At 40.7% G+C, this 18,525-nt stretch overlaps 2 protein-coding genes across 5 annotated transcripts in view; one reads left to right on the forward strand and one right to left on the reverse strand.

Annotated features, from left to right (window-relative positions):
* Nucleotides 1-7,016, forward strand: part of LONP2 (lon peptidase 2, peroxisomal) — a 71,364-nt gene extending 64,348 nt beyond the window's left edge. Inside the window, exon 16 of the mRNA XM_061594491.1 lies at nucleotides 1-7,016. The gene's annotated coding sequence lies outside the window, so the exon portion shown is untranslated.
* Nucleotides 6,930-18,525, reverse strand: part of SIAH1 (siah E3 ubiquitin protein ligase 1) — a 25,442-nt gene continuing 13,846 nt past the window's right edge. For all 4 annotated transcript variants that reach the window (XM_061594494.1, XM_061594493.1, XM_061594495.1 and 1 more), the window contains one exon: nucleotides 6,930-8,971. In XM_061594494.1, coding sequence (XP_061450478.1) covers nucleotides 8,121-8,969 — 849 coding nt within the window. In that variant the 5' untranslated portion in view covers nucleotides 8,970-8,971 and the 3' untranslated portion in view covers nucleotides 6,930-8,120. The remainder of the gene's footprint in view (nucleotides 8,972-18,525) is intronic.

Raw genomic sequence — 18,525 nt, forward strand, 5'->3', positions numbered from 1 at the left:
GGCTGGGGACCCTGTGCTCCAGAAGTTGCTGGACTACAACTCCCAGGATCCCTGACCTTGATGGCTGGAGCCCTACACCATCTGGAGGGCCACAGGTTCTCCGCCCCTGGGTTGTTTGAAAGAACCCTGTTTCACACAGAGGCACACCCATTGACCTCTGTGTTAGTTACTTTTAAGTAACTTTAAAGGTTATACAGCTGTAAGTTCTACACACGCTTGCAGCATTCTGTTTTATATAAGAGGTTCTAGTAACTGCCCATAAGTGTAACATGGCATGAATAAAAAGCAGTGATTAGATGTCATATGATACATTCAAGATAGGACTGGCCCTGCTCTAGGGAATGTAGGTTGGACATATGAGAGAGCTGCATCCTTCACAGGGTTCATTATGCAGGTGCAAGTTTGGCTAATGAGGACTCTATGCACAGCACTGTACATGACTAACCTACAAAACCATACAGCAGGTACGGAAGGGGCAGTCTTTCCTACCAGTCAATGCATGAAAGGACAAACAGCTTTGCAGCAACCCCCTCTCTGGCTGCAGGTACCTTTATCTGAGTAACAACTGAATATAGAAGTAGCACTACTTTGTATTACTTGTTTATGAAGTTACAGGTGTAATTAGTGTTTAGTGGAATTTTGTTTTACCAACATGCGAGACTAGGCATGAATTTCAGATACTCAGTATGCTCTATGGATCATTTTCCACTACCTTTTATTTATTGCTCTTTCAGCTGTTCCTGCCCTGCCCCCATCTTCCCCCACACCAACCAGACAAGTCTATTCTGGTCACGAATAGTACAGGGCTTCTAAAGTCGTAGCCTCATCACACCAGGAGGTGTGATCATCATAAAATTTAACCAATGTAAGATTGCAAGCGATACTAGTGGAGGCAGTTTGCCTAAACAATGTTTGACACGCCCACTATTTTGTCTGTACACTGATACTTATGGAAAGATGCTCCAAGTTGCAAAGTATATGTATTTAAGCAGGTCAACTGCAATTTACTTTTGTTCACTCTCAAAATAAGCTTTTGGAATCTCCACCCTCACCCCCACCTACAGGGAAGCCTAAAATTTGGCTCATATATTTAGTACTATTCTTTTAAAATGTTTTCAAAGCCACTTGAAAATTTTCACTAAGGCTGCATTCCTTTGCATTTACTTGGAAGTAAGCCCCACTGAATGCTGTGAGACTTGCTTCTGCAGACACACATAAGATCAGGCTGCAGATTTATCATGAAGCCAACTCAAAATAATTAATTATTCCAGTGCAGCAATTCTCACTATGGGTTTCACTTAATAGATTTCCACCACTTAGAATGAGTAATTTCTTCATATTATAATGCAATTGAGTCCTGCAAACAAAACAATGGATATTTTAGAACTCTTAGTAAATCTTCGCTCACTAACCTTTTACTCTGAAAGTATCAACAAACATACAGAGGTGGTCCAGTCAACTTGTATACATAGGATTGTATCCAACTCAAGAGTAGACCCATTGAAATTAATGAACCTAAATTAGCCATGTCCATTACTTTCAATTGGCCTACTCTAAGTAAGTATGGATCAGTAATTTGTTAAGAAACAAGAAACAAAAAGAAGGAATAAATGGACAGTTCTAATGGAAAGACGTAAAAGGTGGAGTCCTCCTTGAATCGGTATCGGGATCTGTACTTTTTAACTTGCTCATTTATTTGATTGATAAGAATATTTATAAACCACCAAATCAACATTGTGGTGTGCAGTAAAATTAAATCATCATAAAATTGTAAGATATAGAAAAAATGACCTAAACTGAATCAAATTCTCTAAAAATGGTTGGTGAAACATTTTCAACAGACAACAAAATATTGAAATAGTAGGTGCCTGTCTAATTTCAATAGGAAGGGTTACAAGTACTGGTACCATGATGCTAAAGAAAGCCTTAGTTCACATAGAGATTAACTGGGACATTTAGGAGGACTTTTCCTGATGAGCACAGTTATCTGGTTGGTGAAGGGACAAGGCAAGCTATGATATTCTACTTCCACTGTCAGAGGCAGTATGCTGAGAAACTCCAGTCCTCCTTGCAGGCTTCCCATAGGTATCTGGTGATGACTGTAAGGATGCTGGACTTATAGGCCTTTTGGTCTGATCCAACAAGGCTGTCCTTATGTTCTTACACAGTGCATCCTCACCTTCTAACAAGCGTGCTTTGTTCAAGATTCTGGACAGCCATGCTTTAAATACTTAAAGATGTTTCGTACTCAAGCAAGTCCCCACTCATAACCTCATTTTCTTTTCCAGCTGACAATCAATGTTTTATGGCTACTGATCATACTCCATTATCATCACGCTGGATTTTGTTGGTGGGCTACCCTTTTGGGGGGGGTGTACCTCTGCAAATGCTACCCTCATGTTTCTCAGCAGCCCCTTTTTAGCTCCAATACTGTCAGCAATCATTACCGGAGTTCACTATTAGAGAGACTGATTTATTATTATTTATGGATTTATACCATGCCGTTTTGAAAATATCCTGACAAAGTGGCCTGCAAATGCAAACACAGTAAAAAAACAAACAAAATACAAATATTAGAAACAGCACAGCTAGAAATGTAAAAAGGAGCCAGTACAAACAATATGAAAGGTCTTTTAGAGTTAAAAGAACAGAGAGAGGGAGCTTACAGAGGTTCCCAGTGGAAGAAATTCAATACCGAAGCTGCCACTGCAGAAAAGGCGTCTCTCATACTTTTCAAACAAGTCCAGTTTAAACGGAGAGATGGCTCGAGATAATGATGCTCAGGAGAAGGTTCATATAGGTCAGGGATTCCCAAAGTGGTCTGCAAGCTTCATTCAGGTTGTCTGCAGCTTGTTTGTAAAAATGCAAATAAAAATTATACAGCATCTACCACAGTGCATTTCAACTGCTACAACAGACAGAAAAATCATTAGGTAGTCCCCCAAGACCCTCAGCAATTTTCAAGTGGTCCACGGGGAATGCTACTTGGGAACCACTGTTATAGGTGAAGGCCATCCTCTTCGTAAATATTTTTTTTCCAAACTGAGAACTCAAGCCCTAACAGGGGGAGGAATTTTTAATCTTCCTAGTTGCATTTTGTCCTCAGGCAGGGTCACAGAATATTACATTCCCTGTGGGATATAAATGTTGTTCCTGGTGTTTCCTCTGCCCCTTGTTTTCTGTTTAGTTTTATTATTCTTGAATCCTGCTTGATTTGTGTTTGTCCGTGGAGACTCTTCCTTAGTTCAAACAGAGATTCCACAGCTAATCTTCTCCCTCCTCCACTCTGGCAGAGAAAGCTTTGTGGGAACTCGTGTCCTCTGACCCACACTCCTGAGCAACACAACCTTTTGTCCTCCTGCTAGCCAGTGTGGAGGCACTTGATGAGAAAATCCTGCCTGCACCCTTGCCTCTCCTGGAATGGGAAGCTACACCGCTTGAAGTTCCATAATAGGAAGTGACTGGCCAAGGCAGGAAATGTAACAGATCTGGGAGGGGGAATAAACTTCCCTTTTAAAACAGCTTGGTAAGCTCTTCTTCCACATCATTGGACCACGATTCAACATAAGTTGATGGGAACAGCCGAGACACTACCCTTCCCATCTATGCCAAGTCGAAGGCACAGTAAAGTGAACCTGAACCAGAAGGAAAGTGTTCCCCAATGAATAGGTAGATGGCTGGTTATATGGCTAGAGAATGTTTTGTTGTCTCTTCCGCCTCAGCCTGACCCTGACCCTAGCTTGGCTGCTAAGAAGCAGTTGGCCTGCAAACATGTAAATTCAAAAGATAGCCCGGGGGGGGGGATTTCAGCCAAGGAAGATTTCAACGGGCCATGCCCCCCCAAATAAACTCCATATGTTCAACTAGGGAAGCTGCTCCAAAATACTATTCCAAAATGGAAGAACAAACAAACACACACACATCTACCTCTTCCTCACTGGCTAATGGAGATGAGCTGAAATTCTGTTCCATCAGGCTGAGATGCCATAGTACTGTTTCCACTCTGTTCTTCCAAGGTGTGTGCAGGCAGTGATTGTAGGGGGCTCAAGAATAGTAAGCAACCAAGTAAACACTTCCTTTTTTAAAAAGACAGCCTAGTTGTATCCAAGTGACTGGCAATCAGTGCTCTGCAAGGACCAAACAAAGAAAAAAAAAGGCAACACTTTCCCTCCTATTATTGCATGAATACATGAGCTGAGGGCATCCAAGGATGGGACATAGGCACTGCCCTCAGCACTGTTCTGCAGAACAAAATCACTGCTCTGGACTAACCTGCTTCTTTTCACTCTCTTATTACATGTCATACCAACATAAGCTCCTACGAAACCTCACACCCTCATGCTAATATTTCATTTCCATACTCCATTCCTGAATTTAGCCCAGCAAGTAAAAGCAGCAAAGGAGATTCAAACCGGTCTGACTTGCACATCAAAAGCCAGGATGTTAAGTGTAGTGTATGAACAAAGGATCTGAGAGTTGTTTATCTCTTTTGTTCTCTCACTTGTTTGACTTTCTGAACATGACGTTTTCAACCCTACACACACCATTACTAGGAAGTAAGCTTTACTGAATACAGTAGGATCAGTAGGCAGTCTATTTCCTTCATAAAAAGGGGCACAGGAGGACAACCTGGATCTGATTGCACTGCATTAAGCCTTAAAAAAAAGGGCAGCAACACTAATGCCTCACTCTTTGAAACAACCATTTTTTAAAACCTGGTAAAGAAATCTGCCTCTGATACTGCACTGGTGGCTATCACTTCAAGCTGCATGGGAGCGAGAAATAGCATGACAGCAACAGCAAAAACTTTTTATTTCATGAAACTGTAAGACATTCATCTTGGACAATTTACAAAGGAATTTCAAAAAATATTTCTGTGCATGTCAGCTAGATTTGCTTTCCAAGTAGGCTATATGGATCTTTCTTTTAAAAAATCTATCTGAGACCTTGTGGAAAGGTGCTGGATAATCAAAAAATACACTAGCAGCATAAACAAACTTGGAACAGCTTCATCATGCCTCAGGGCATGATTTGAAGGCACATGATGCAGCCCACTTTTTTAAGTCAAGCAGGTTTGGTCAGTGCCTACTCCATGTCCATCACCTTGAGTTTCATCATGGAAGGCAAATGGGATACAAATATGATAAAAACATAAGTGCCCCCATATATAATACTACCATGGGGGTTGTTAAATACTCTGAAAATACTTGTAACTCAAATAGCAAATAAAATAGAGTACAACAGTTCAGCACCTAAAACCAGCTCAAGTGACTGCGCTATACGGTCCAAGGTGCCCCCCAAAACCATTTGCAATGCTACAGAGAATAACTACTCACAATCCTTAGATCACCCACAGCTGCGAGTTACTATGCTGTAACAAAATGACCAAGATTCCCCTAGAGACATGCCCTTGGACTGATTCAAAGGAGTATCTTATAATAATAATTCTTGTTCAGCTTCATGCCTTTCTTAAATAAAAGGAGGAAAGTGTGGAAAACATTCAAAACTAAGCTTCAGAGTGAAATGAGCCAAAACAAGTCATTTCTGCAAACCTTTTTTATGCAAATACATTGATTGTTTGCATGCACATTACACCTTAGGAACATCACCACTGGATCAGGCTGAATGCCCAGCATTCTTCTCACAGTGACCAACCAGATGCCCGTGGGAAGCCCGTAAACAGGACCTGGATGCAACAGCACTCTCCCCACTTGTGATTCTCAGCAACTGGTATTCAGAGACATACTGCCTCCAACAGTGGAGGTAAAACATTTGTAGCTAGCATTAAACAACAGACTTAATGGCAAATTTACCTTAATGCAGCTGCTAATTTCATGCCTGCTTTGAAGTCAAAACGCATTAGTAGTCCAGTCAATATCCTGTTAAGGCAAATTGTAATCTACTGAATTCAAGATTACAACTGTTTACATATATCATAGCAGCTTTAAAAAAATTGGCATGATCAGCCTTGTATTTAAGCACTTACTTGCTTGATAGGCATAGACAACCGAGGAATTGCATGCAGACAAGTGATTGGGTTGGAGGGACAGACAGCGTCATCCCTCCTCTACATGCAGTAAACAGTGGGCTGCCAGAGGAAGGAAACCCCCTCCTCCAGAAATGGAGCAGGTTGCTGCAGAGTCAGAGCTCTATGTTCCTCCTCTGCCAGCTTGTGGCAGGCCAGGAACATTTTTTTGAGGGGGGGGCATGCTAGTAACTCCTGTGGGCTTACTGTTCCATCCACAGCTCATACCGTGTATTAGAACTCTTTCCTCCCAGTTCCATACCTGAATTGTGCTGAAGCATGCCTTGCAGTTCCTGGTAAAATGAAGCTGTTTTGTGCCTCACTTATCTGCCTCCAGTAGCCTGCCACTTCTTAGATTCCCCTTCCCTCCGCACCGTGCCACTCCTGTTCTTGAACAGAAAGAATCATTCCCATTCTTGCCTTGATCCCTCTCCCTGCCCCTTTAGAGCTTTAAAAGAACATACCTTGTCTGCTATTTTAAAAAGCCTTACACATAACTTTAATCTTTCACAAGCAAGTTCTCTTCACTTTGAATAATCTTGAAAACATGCACAGAGTTCATTTGTGTAATCCGCACAAAAATTAACAGAGCTTGATAAAGATTTCCTTAATAAAACAAAAGAACATCCAAAAGAAATTTCACATTGGCCTACATTTCTGGGAAGGAGACGTAGCTCTCCCAACCAGTAATGTCCCAAATCGAGGTCAGATAAAGCAGACAGGCATTCAAAGAGTGACCACCACAGCAGCAATAGGAGCTCTTCTAGGCCCTAGAACTGTCATTGGTCCTCTTGTGCAAGAACAGGCAGCATGCTTGGACAAAAGGATAAGAAACTCTGAGCAATGTTCCATTCCAGTCAAGCTTCCATTCAATTAAGGCTAAATAAATAAATAACTTGAAGAGTTTTCAGTTTGCCAGGAGTTCTTTTAATGACAGAATTTTAAAAAGACCAAAAAACAGCTTATTTCAACTGCCTCATTTAAACAAATGGTCTGTAATTTATAGTTACAAATACTGTATAGACAATGCCTTCTTGTACTGCACAACCAATAAATACAAGAATGACTTCAACATGTCTAAAGGTCTCTAAATTCCTTTGAAAATGTGCCTGAACTTCCACTTTTTAAATTAGAACATTCTCAAACAAATCTGCAGTTATGTTGGAACTCAAAATACAATGGCATCTACAATTTAAAAGAAGCCGTTTTAGGAATTTGTCCAATGTTGTCTCTTTAGACACCATTGTGATCACAAAAATAGTTGAATGAACAACAGTATCATTGAATGGACTACTGGAAAGAGACAAAAGGCTTCAATCCTGTGCAGAGTTACTCCGGTTTAAGTTCCATATAGGTCCACAAGACTTATCTGTACTCCATAACCAGTGGCAGGATTGCACCACCCCCCAAAATGATACCAGACATACAGAAGTATACACTTTACCATAAGCAATTATGAGTATCAAAAGATGACACCTGTAATTAATTTCAAAGTCAAAAAGAAGAAAAACCTGCATTACAGAAAAGAAAGAAGTCATTTATTTAATGAAAAACTAGAAGTTAATAAAAATTAGCAAATACACAGAAAATTTACACAGGAACAGCAGCAATACTATGTAGTGACTTACGCAGGAGAAGGGGAGAAGGAACAGAGATAAGTTGCGGCCAGACACCAGACCGCCTTGCATGGCTTGTCAGTCAAAGGAAAAAAATACAAATTAAACACAAAACAGTATCCTTTTCAAACGTACAATCAATCTACAAACAAGTTTAGAATTATTTTACAACACATTTCATAGAATCAATTCTTAATACAAAAGGATGCCCATTTTGGGTAGAATATATATATATATATATATATATATATTCAGTGGTTTACTGCTGCCTTATTTTAAATATATTAGTGTTATTACATGCAACTGTTTCCTGTACTTTAACAGCCTTCCCATTAATTTACCTTCATATGTGCTAACCTCTCCCTACCAAATTGTTCACATCTGGCAGTCAAAGATGTTTACCTTCCTTCTATGAAACTGAATGCAATGGGTTGTTTGTTTGTTCTTAGACACTGGCCTGCAAACATCAGATCATGGTTTCAACACATTGAAATCGTTACGTTAATGCCTAAATTGCCGTTCTCTGCAAAAAGCTGTGCAATGCTGGTGTCGAAGACTAGACAGTCACTATTCATAATGGCAGTTGCAATACCTTCGTGAATTGATCGAGGAGTGGCTTCCCAAGTCAATCGCCGCCTATGACCATTTAGCTCAAGTCGGTAAGCAAAATTTTCAGCTTGCTTCCGTGTTCCTATCAGCTGCACAATTGCAAAGAATTGCTGGTGACCATCATATTTCTCCTGTTTCTCCAATACTAACATGAAGTGAAAACCAAAACAAGACTGCATCATAACCCAGTCAACAGCACCAGGAAGGTTAATGTCTGTAGCAAGGAAAACTATATCTTCTCCTTGTAGCGTTGTTATTGACTTATGTTGGTGCATGAGATGAGGCATGACAGCATCCAGAGAGCCTTGCCATTTACAAGAAGCACCAGGGCATGGGCACGAATAAGGCCTGAATTCACAAAGCTCTTCATGGTCTGCTTTTTCAGTGTGGGGCAAAGTTATCTCACAGCCAGAGGAGGCATATTTACAAGGAAACAGTACAGAGTTGGCAACCTTTTCCATAGCCAAATTACGAATAGAACCCAGTGGGCCTCGGCAGGTTGGACAGCATGTGAGCTTGGGACGACAGTTGCTACAAACAAGATGGCCGCTTTGGCACTGCAGAATTGGTGGCAGTACATAGTCAAAACACACAGGACATTCAAAGAGGCTAGCCAAGTCATTGTTGGAAGCGGTGGTGCCAGTCAATGCAGGCACCCTCTGTGATGGTGTACACTTGGAGGTACCCGTAGGAAGTGCTGTAGCCGTTTGACGACTCATTTCTGTAAGAAAACAAAACAAAATAAGCATTTTTGAAAAGCCCCTTCTTACAATAAAAAACCCTCAAGCGTACTTTTTTTTTGGGGGGGGGAGAGAACATGACACATTAAGAAATGTAAGAATGATCTACTCCAACACAGCCTGTAGGTCCATCTAGTCTAGCATCTATTTCACACAGCAGTCAACCAGATGCTTCTAGAAAGCTAATAAGCAGACTAACAGTTCCACTTAGCTATCATGGCTAAAAGCTGAAAAGAGACAAATCCTCCATTAAATTGTCCATTCCTTTTTAAAAGCCATCTAAAAGTCTGGGTCAAATGCAAAGATCACTGAACACTAAAGTCGGGATTATTGAGACCATGGTATTCCTGATCTCTGTCTATGGATGTGAAAGTTGGACAGTGAAAAAAGTGGGTAAGAGAAAAATCAACTCATTTGAAATGTGGTATAGCAGGAAAGCTTTGCGCATACCATGGATTGCGAAAAAGACAAATAATTGGGTGTTAAAATAAATTAAACCAGAACTATCACTAGAAGCTAAATGATGAAACTGAGGTTATCATACTTTGGACACATAATGAGAAGGCATGATTCACCAGAAAAGACAATAATGCTGGGGAAAACAGAAGGGAGAAGAAAAAGAGGAAGGCCAAACAAGAGATGGGTTGATTCCATAAAGGAAGCCACAGACCTGAACTTACAATATCTGAACAGGGTGGTTCACGACAGATGCTATTGGAGGTGGCTGATTCACAGGGTCGCTGTAAGTCATAATCGACTTGAAGGCACAAGAAGAAGAGTCTGGGGTGGTAAGAATGTATTGCTAAGACCAACAGGTTTTTGTTTGAATTGGAATCAATAAATAATACACTGCAATAAGCATCTGAACCAAAGGTATTTTTCAAGAATTGTTACTGAGGAAATCGATAGGATGCTTCTAAACGGAATGCTCCTTAATTAGACGATCTAATAAGTTGGTTAGGGTAACTGAGTTTTAATCCAATTTTTTAAAAGCTGGTGGTCGCCACATCTTGTGGCAGTGAATTCTATACATTAATTAGGTGTCGTGTGAAGAAGTGTTTTCTTTTGTCTGTCCTGAAATTAATTTTCACTAGGTAACCCAATAAATACAAAATGTTATCACATTTAACAGTGCCTGAAAACAGAACCTGATGTGATCTGCATTAAAAACATAAAAGCCACCACCCAGCTCATGCTTATGCTTGCTTCTAGTTCTCACTGGAAGCAATGGAAGTTTAGCATGTTTAACTGTGCCTGGACTGCAGCCAAAGTAGCTACAAAGTTTAAACAGGGATATTTTAAAAAGTACTGTATAGCAGCTAGTCATAGTAGCACCGAAATTCAGGTAGTGATTTTGTATGGAGAAACAGTGGTCATGATCTGCTTGAGTGAGTAGTGCCCGTGTACAAAAATGCTTCTGAACTCAAATGCCAAGAGGGCTTCTTTGCATATAGTTTCCACCAAAGCTATGATTGCAGCCACACCCTAGAGAGCATATAAACACAGAGCTGCAGCCATAATCCTTCTGTCACAATTATTGCAAGCAAAATCAGTGACCGCAAGATTGACTTGATCAAAATTGGCTTGTTTTACTGCATATTTTTACCCCACATAGAGAAACCCTGAAGCATGTGACAATGGTCAGCTGCTAGTGATTTCAGAGATGAGGTGATGCTTTCTCCCATCTCAAAATCAGAGCAACTGATAAACACAAGGGCTTATCTAGGGTAGTTTTTTATGCTGCTCAGGAAATCTGCTGCTTGATACATTCAAAACACTTGCTCAATACACTCTTGGCAGTCATTAGCCATTTTGCTAATGCAGTGCAAAAATCACTAAGCTAAGCAGTTGCATCACAAGGAAAAAGAATGACAGAAGCCCTCATGTATGTGTTAACACATACTATGCATAACAAAAAGATAGGACACCAATATCTTGATAAAACAAGTGGAGCAAAACATCAATATTTTGTACTATTCACACATCAAGCAATGTAATGGCTGACATTTGGTTTTTCATATTAGTCAAAGTATTTTCACAAAGTATCTCCTTTGCCATCTGGCTACTTTGTGTATGTATGTGTGTATGTTGTTGCAACACTATTAAATACCTAAGAGACTATAACTAACCTCAGTAATCTGCTAAAAGGCTCACCTGTAACCAAGAAGCGTATGATACAGTTTTAGTGAACTTAAAATTAGAACTGCAAGTTTTTAAGTCTATTTGGTATGGATAAGTGTGCAGCAGATTCTTTCAAGAATCCAAGGCTGCATCTAAAAACACTAGGGAGTAAACAATTCCCACTAAACATAATGGAACTTACTTCTGAGCATACATGCATATAGGCACAGATACAAATGCTTACAAAAGTAGGGATAGCAGGCATCATCTTGGAAGAGGAATTCCTCCTTTCTCACATGGGAAGGTGCTTGCTGTGATGTGTATACACCTCAGCATCATTTATTTGTATATAGATTTAATCAACAGATTAAAATCTATGGCCAAACAGCTCAAAATCTTTAAATCATGTGACAACCCACACTCGTAGACAATCTAATGTAGGAAGAATCACACATTTATTTTGGCACCCTGTAACTATCATTACAATCATCCCTAAAAGTTGAACACCAGAACAGGCAAGCTCAACTACCTCACACAATTCAGTACACATTAGAACTTGCACAATCAACCCTGAACAACTATTTAGAAGTATCCATATTTCCTCAACCTCGTTTGCTGCCCTGGGCTCCTGCTGGGAGGAAGGACGGGATATAAATCAAATAATAAATAAATAATAAACCTGTTATCAAATGAATCTGCAATGCAATAAATACACAGAATCATAGAATAGTAGAGTTGGAAGGAGCCCATAAGGCCATCAAGTCCAACCCCCTGCTCAATGCAGGAATCCAAATCAAAGGATTTTATTTGGCTGTCCAGCTGCCTCTTGAATGCCTCCAGTGTCAGAGAGCCCCACTACCTCTCTAGGTAATTGGTTCCATTGTCATATGGCTCTAACAGGAAGTTTTTCCTGATGTCCAGTCAAAATCTGGCTTCCTGCAACTTGAGCCCATTATTCCGTGTCCTACACTCTGGGACGATCGAGAAGAGATCCCAGCCCTCCTCTGTGTGACAACCTTTCATATACTTGAAGAGTGCCATCATATCTCCCCTCAGTCTTCTCTTCTCCAGGCTAAACATGCCCAGTGCTTTCAGTCACTCCTCATAGGGCTTGGTTTCCAGTACCCTGATCATCCTTATTGCCCTCCTCTGAACCTGTTCGTTTGTCTGCATCCTTCTTGAAACGTGGAGACCAGAACTGGACACAGTATTCAAGATGAGGCCTAACCAGTGCTGAATAGGGGGTAATTAATACTTCACAGAATTTGGAAAACTATACTTCTGTTAATGTAGCCTAATATAGCATTTGCCTTTTTTGCGGCCACATCACACTGTCGGCTCATATTCAGCTTGTGATCAAAGACAATTCCAAGATCCTTCTCACATATCATATTGGTGAGCAACGTATTCCCCATCTTATAACTGTGCATTTAGTTTCTTTTTCCTAAGTGTAGAACTTTGCATTTATCCCTGTTGAATTGCATTTTGTTGTTTTCAGCCCAATGCTCCAGCCTATCAAGGCCCCTGTGAATTTTGTTTGTCTTCCACAGTATTAGCTGTGCCCCCCCAATTTTGTATCATCTGCAAATTTGATAAGCATGCTCTGTACCTCCTCATCCAAGTCGTTAATAAAAATGTTGAAGAGCACTGGGCCCAGGACCAAGCCTTGTGGTACCCCACTCGTTACTTCCGCCCAGTTTGAGAAGGAACCATTGATAAGCACTCTGAGTACGATTCTGGAGCCAACTGTGGATCCACCTGATAGTTGTTCCATCCAGCCTACATTTAAGCTAGTTTGCTAATCAGAGTATCATGGGACACTTTGTCAAACGTTTTGCTGAAGTAGAGATATATTATGTCCACAGCATTCTCACAGTCTACAAGGGAGGTTGCCTGATCAAAAAATGAGGTAAGATTAGTTTGGCAGGATTTGTTCTTCATAAATCCATGTTGGCTCCTAGTAATCACTGCATTGTTTTCAAGATGCTTACAGATTGACTGCTTTATAATCTGCTCCAGAGTTTTTCCAGAGATTTATGTTAAACTGACTGGTCTGTAGTTCCCTGGATCCTCCTTTTTCCCCTTTTTGAAGACAGGGACAACATTAGCCCTCCTCCAGTCATCCGGCACTTCACCAGTCCTCCACGGTTTCACAAAGGTAATAGACAGCGGTTCTGAGAGTTCTTCAGCCAGTTCCTTCAATACTCTAGAATGCAGTTTAATCCTGCCCCTTCTACTTCATGTTTCCTGGGAGGGTCGTAGACCCTTTTTTGGGAGAAGACTGAGCCAAAGTAGGAACTGAGCACTTCTGCCTTTTCTTTGTCATCTGTTAGCATTTTGCCATCCTCATTCAGTAGCAGTGCCCCCATTTCTTTTCTCAGTCTTTTCCTATGAAAGTACCTGAAGAAAGCTTTTTTGTTGCATTTAGCATCCCTCGCTAACCTCTTTCTACTTCCTGTATGTGTCCTTTTTTGTTTTCAGGTCATCTCTTTTTTGTGAAGCCACATTGGCTTCTTCTGCTGTTTTCCCTTTTTTTCCTTGTTGGAATTGCTTGTCATTGCGCTTTTAGAATTTCCTTTTTTAGAAACTCCCACCCATCTCATACTCCTTTTCTCATTAGGGTCGCTTGCCATGGAACCGTACTTACAATTGTTTTCTGTTTATTAAAACCAGCTTTTCCTGAAGTCCAAGGTGCATGTATGGCTACTCTTTGCTTTTGCTTCTGTTAAAAACAAGAATTCAAGTATGGTGTGGTCACTTTCCCCCAGAGTTCCCATATCTGCCACTTCATCCACCAAATCATCTCTATTGCTTAGAATCAAGTCCAGGATAGCTGATCTTCTGGTTGCTTCCTCCACTTTCTGTAGGAGAAAGTCATCTCCAACACAAGTCAGAAATTTCTTGGAGGGGCCGTGTTTGGCAGAATTTGTCTCCCAACAGATATCGGGATAATTGAAGTCCCCCATTACTACTACATCATGCCTCCTTGAAACATTGGCAGTTTGCTTTTCAAAAGTTACATTCTCGTCTTCTCCTTGATTGGGTGGTCGGTAGTAGACTCCAAGCACCACATCCCTTTTATTACTTGCCACATTAATTTTAATCCAGATTCTCTCGGTGGAGCTACCAAGCTCATCTTCCTGTATTTCTGTGCAGTGATATATATTTTTAACATATAGTGTGACTCCATCTACCTTTTTATTCATTCTGTTCTTTTTGAACAAGTTATATCCTTCAACTGCTGTATTCCGGTCATGGGAGTCATCCCACCAAGTTTCAGTTATACCTATCAAGTCGTAATTACCCTCCTGTATTAAGAGTTCAAGTTCGTCCTGCTTATTTCCCATGCTCCGCGCATTAGTATACAGACATCGAAGACCATGTGATTTATGGCTTGACTTCCTTACTACATTTTTCTGAGGACTGTTACTGGGACCTATTACAGCCGATCTCTCTGTTCCTGTTAGTGTGCACAAGCCTTCATCAGTCGTTACCACCAAGTTTACGTCTCCCTCCCCCTTAGGATTCAGTGTAAAGACCTCCTGATGAACTTCTCCATGCTGTGGCCAAACATATCCTTCCCAGTTCTTGTGAGATGCAACCCATCACTTGCCAGCAGTCCATCTTCCAGGAAGCATAGCCCATGGTCCCAGAATCCAAATCTCTCACGTCGGCACCACTTTCGTAGCCATTCATTCACACAGAGTATTTTTCTTTCCCTTTCTACTCCTAAGTACTGGAAGGATGGATGAAAAAACTATCTGGGCCCCAAAGACCTTAAGTTTCCTTGCCAAAGCTTCAAAGTCTGATGTGATTTCTTCATAGCTCCGTTTGGCAGTATCATTTGTTACCACATGGATGAGGAGAAAGGGATACCTGTCGGTGGGCTTGATGAGTGATGGCAACCCTTCCGTCACGTCTCTAATCCGTCCTCCTGGTAGACAGCATACCTGGCAAGTCCATGAATCTTCTCTGCATACTTGGGTTTTGATCCCACAAAGTAGGGAGTCTCCCACTACTAGTACTCTTCTCTTCTTGTGGGGCGTGGTTTCATTGCCCCTGCTTGATTGAGCTTCAGCCTCTTGCTCATTGTCGCACGGGATCTCCTGTAATTCTTCCACCACAGGCTTTCCTCCAGTCTCATCCTCGAGTGATTGAAAGTGGTTCCATAGTTCCACTGGTGAAGGGTGTCTTCTAGCTCTTCTGTTCCTGTCACCCTTTCCCATGGAGTTTCCTCCACTTCACTGTTCCTCTCTAAAGCAGTCTTCTCTTCTGCTACCACATGCTCTAGCTCTTCCATCTCCACTTCTCTTTGCTGCTGTTGTTCCAGCGTTCTGTCTACGAATTCTCTTATAGTCCTCAGTGTGGCCAGGCCTCTCACTTTTTCTTCCAACAGTGCCAAAAGCTTGCACTTGTTGCACATGTACACCATGTTGTTCTCAGACAAGAAAACAAACATGGTACACACCTTGCAGGTCACAACCACTGGAGTATCCTTCCCATTCATACTCTCTTCTACCTTTTGTTTCTTTCTAACTACTTGTTTACATCCACCAATAAACAGCAAGCTGTCCCAACTATTCAATTGGCCCTATCAGAACCTTCAGTTATACAAAAACTTTTACTTTTTGAAGGTGTGAGAAAACAACTAGTTTAGTGTGGACTAATTCCCACAATGTTTTAACATGACCACAATTCCAGCATCTAACAAGGATTCAGACGCTGCTTATACTGACAGACTGTTTTTAGACTGCATGGGAGATGCTTGGATTACTCTGGATGGGGATACACTCCCTCTGAAGGCGCAAATGCGTAACTTGGGGTACGTCTAGATCTATTAATGTTGTTTGAGGCATAAGTGGCCACAGTGATGCAAAGCATCTTCCATCAGTTTCTGCTTTCCCCTATGCGGACAAGGATAGCTCAACCTCTGTTGTTCACATTCTGGTGACCTCTAGATTAGATTACTGTAATGCATTATACATGAGGCTGGCTTTGAAGACAGTTCAGAAACGGCAGCCAGTACAGAATTGCAAGATGGTCTGAGCATAACACACCAATTTTGGCACAACTGCACTGACTACCAATTTGTTTCCAGGCTCAATTTAAAGTTCTGGTTTTGACCTATAAACCCTTATGCAGCCCAGGACCACCTCCCTCCACATTAACCAACCTGAATCAGATGGTTCATGACAGGTGCTATTGGAGGTTGCTGATTCATAGGGTCACCAAAAGTCGTAATCGACTTGTAGGCACATAACAACAACAATCCTCAGAAAATAATCAGAGTTCACTGTATGTCAGTTCAGAGTGTGGCATCTGGGTGGCCCTTAGCAGAACAGTACACACATGTATATATGTGTGTCTGTGTGTTATATTGCATATATTAGTACACAAAGTTTACAAGCTTTTGTTTGCAGTTACTCTGAATATTGTCCCATCTCTCATTTTTGGCACGGTTTTGCTGGAAGATATGGGGCCTTGTTCAGTGAAGACTGAGGTCAACACCATAATTCTCTGGTCACTAGGCAAGGTCCAATTTAAACTCTACTGACATTACAAAGTGTGCTTTGTAAACTTAATCTCTATCTTAGTTAATATAAGAATATTTCTCTTCCCTTCTTACGTGTATTATAAGAGGTCTGTAAGCCCTGAAGAAAACTCAATTACAAGCTTTGTCATATTTTTTTTAAAAAAATAGAACCTTGAAACTTAAGCTTCAAATTATCTCTTTAAGCACTACCAAATGTACTGCAATTCAATCAATAGAGCTTGTCCAAGTGTCTTCTTTGTTCTCTTACCACCAGATAACCAACAATTATGTCCTAGCACATTGGAACTTAATCCACCTTCTACAGTTTCTTCTTGGAATACCTATGCCTAAGTGATCACTTCTCAAGATCAAAAAGCTTGATTTTATTTTTTTTAAACCCACTTAATGGCCCGAAAAGATATTAACTTTACCTATTGTTTAACTAGAGCTGTGGTCACAAGAGTAGCTTATTATTGGTTGACTGCCAGAGTTAGTCCCATCACTGTAGGGTTCACTGTAGATAATTTGGTGTTATTTCTGATTTAGTTGTAATCATCCCTGTGAGTCCAGAATTAAAGGGACCATAGCAGTTGCAAGTTTAAGCTACTGCCCAATACCCAAATAGTCTTGACTTTTCCAAGTGTAGATACTTTCTTACCTCCTTTTGCATTACAAGAGCTTGCAGAGTAGCCACAACATTTTTATGGTGTGAAGTACTGAGCAACTACAAGAAAATTTGGGAGAGGGAAGGAGTAATTAAACGGCAATAGAACTATGTATAAAGATGCTCCTGAAGAGAAGTAGCTAGTCCTGATGTCACCAAGGGAACACAACCAGATGCTGAAGGAAGTAGTTATACTTTTTTGTAGCTATCTGTGAAGTTCATTCCCCCTCCCTGCTATTCTACAACAAGTGCACTAGGTTGTTGTTTTCAAAAGAAAAAAGTAGAATAACTATTTTTATTTTATGCATGCCATCAGCACCAGCTTGGAACAAGTATAGCCCTGACTCATGACAAGGTACCAGCTGTGGGCTTGGGTTCAAATAAGTAAAATTAAACTTATTTTACTTAGTCACCATCTGCTTTATAAATACAGGAGAAACAGTGCAAGAGGGGAAAAATAGATTCAAGCTGATGTTCATTATGTCTTTATCTTTTAAGCCATATTCATTATTCTGCTATATTAATTCCCAAGACAAAGTAAAAATTACCAGTGTTCACACTAACAAATCAAAAGATGGAGATACAACCAAGGTCATTTTCACCCACAGAAACCTTTATGCAAACATTCAGGAGCAACACGGATCAATATCAACTGGACATATATGCAACAGCCTGTTATTCAGGGTGCTGGGGTTGAAAGTTGCTCTCTGTGCAACAAAGAAAATCCAGGATGTCTAGTGAGTCACAACTCTCAAGAAGGTTTTGCAAACCTCATCAAAACACAACCTACAGGGTGTGGGTAAGTGTCCTGTCTCACCATCATGGCTGGTCAGATCCTGCCCAATTCATAAACACTCTCAAACATTCATATTTTAAGTGCATGTGTTCTCTGACTGCACCAACATTTCATGTCCTGATACTCACAGTACAAAAACGCTGGCCAGAATCAAAAAGAACATGAGAAGCCCAGCTATCTTGTTCCTTCCCACTCACTCCAAAATTCTGTTGTGCAAAAAGAATGCCTGAAATGAAGAATCTATTGTGCCTTGGCACTAACAAAAATTCAGGCAGTAGACAAAGAAACTAAAATCTCCCTACCTTTCCCCCCTCCAAAATATTTTTATCATGCTAAGTAAACAGAAGCATTTTAAAGCTGCATCAATACTTGGTAGGGGTTCAAGATGCAAAATGCATTCAGAGTCAGAGCTTCAAATCCA

The sequence above is a fragment of the Rhineura floridana genome, chromosome 13 (genome assembly GCF_030035675.1).
Source record: "Rhineura floridana isolate rRhiFlo1 chromosome 13, rRhiFlo1.hap2, whole genome shotgun sequence".
Classification (NCBI taxonomy): domain Eukaryota; kingdom Metazoa; phylum Chordata; class Lepidosauria; order Squamata; family Rhineuridae; genus Rhineura; species Rhineura floridana.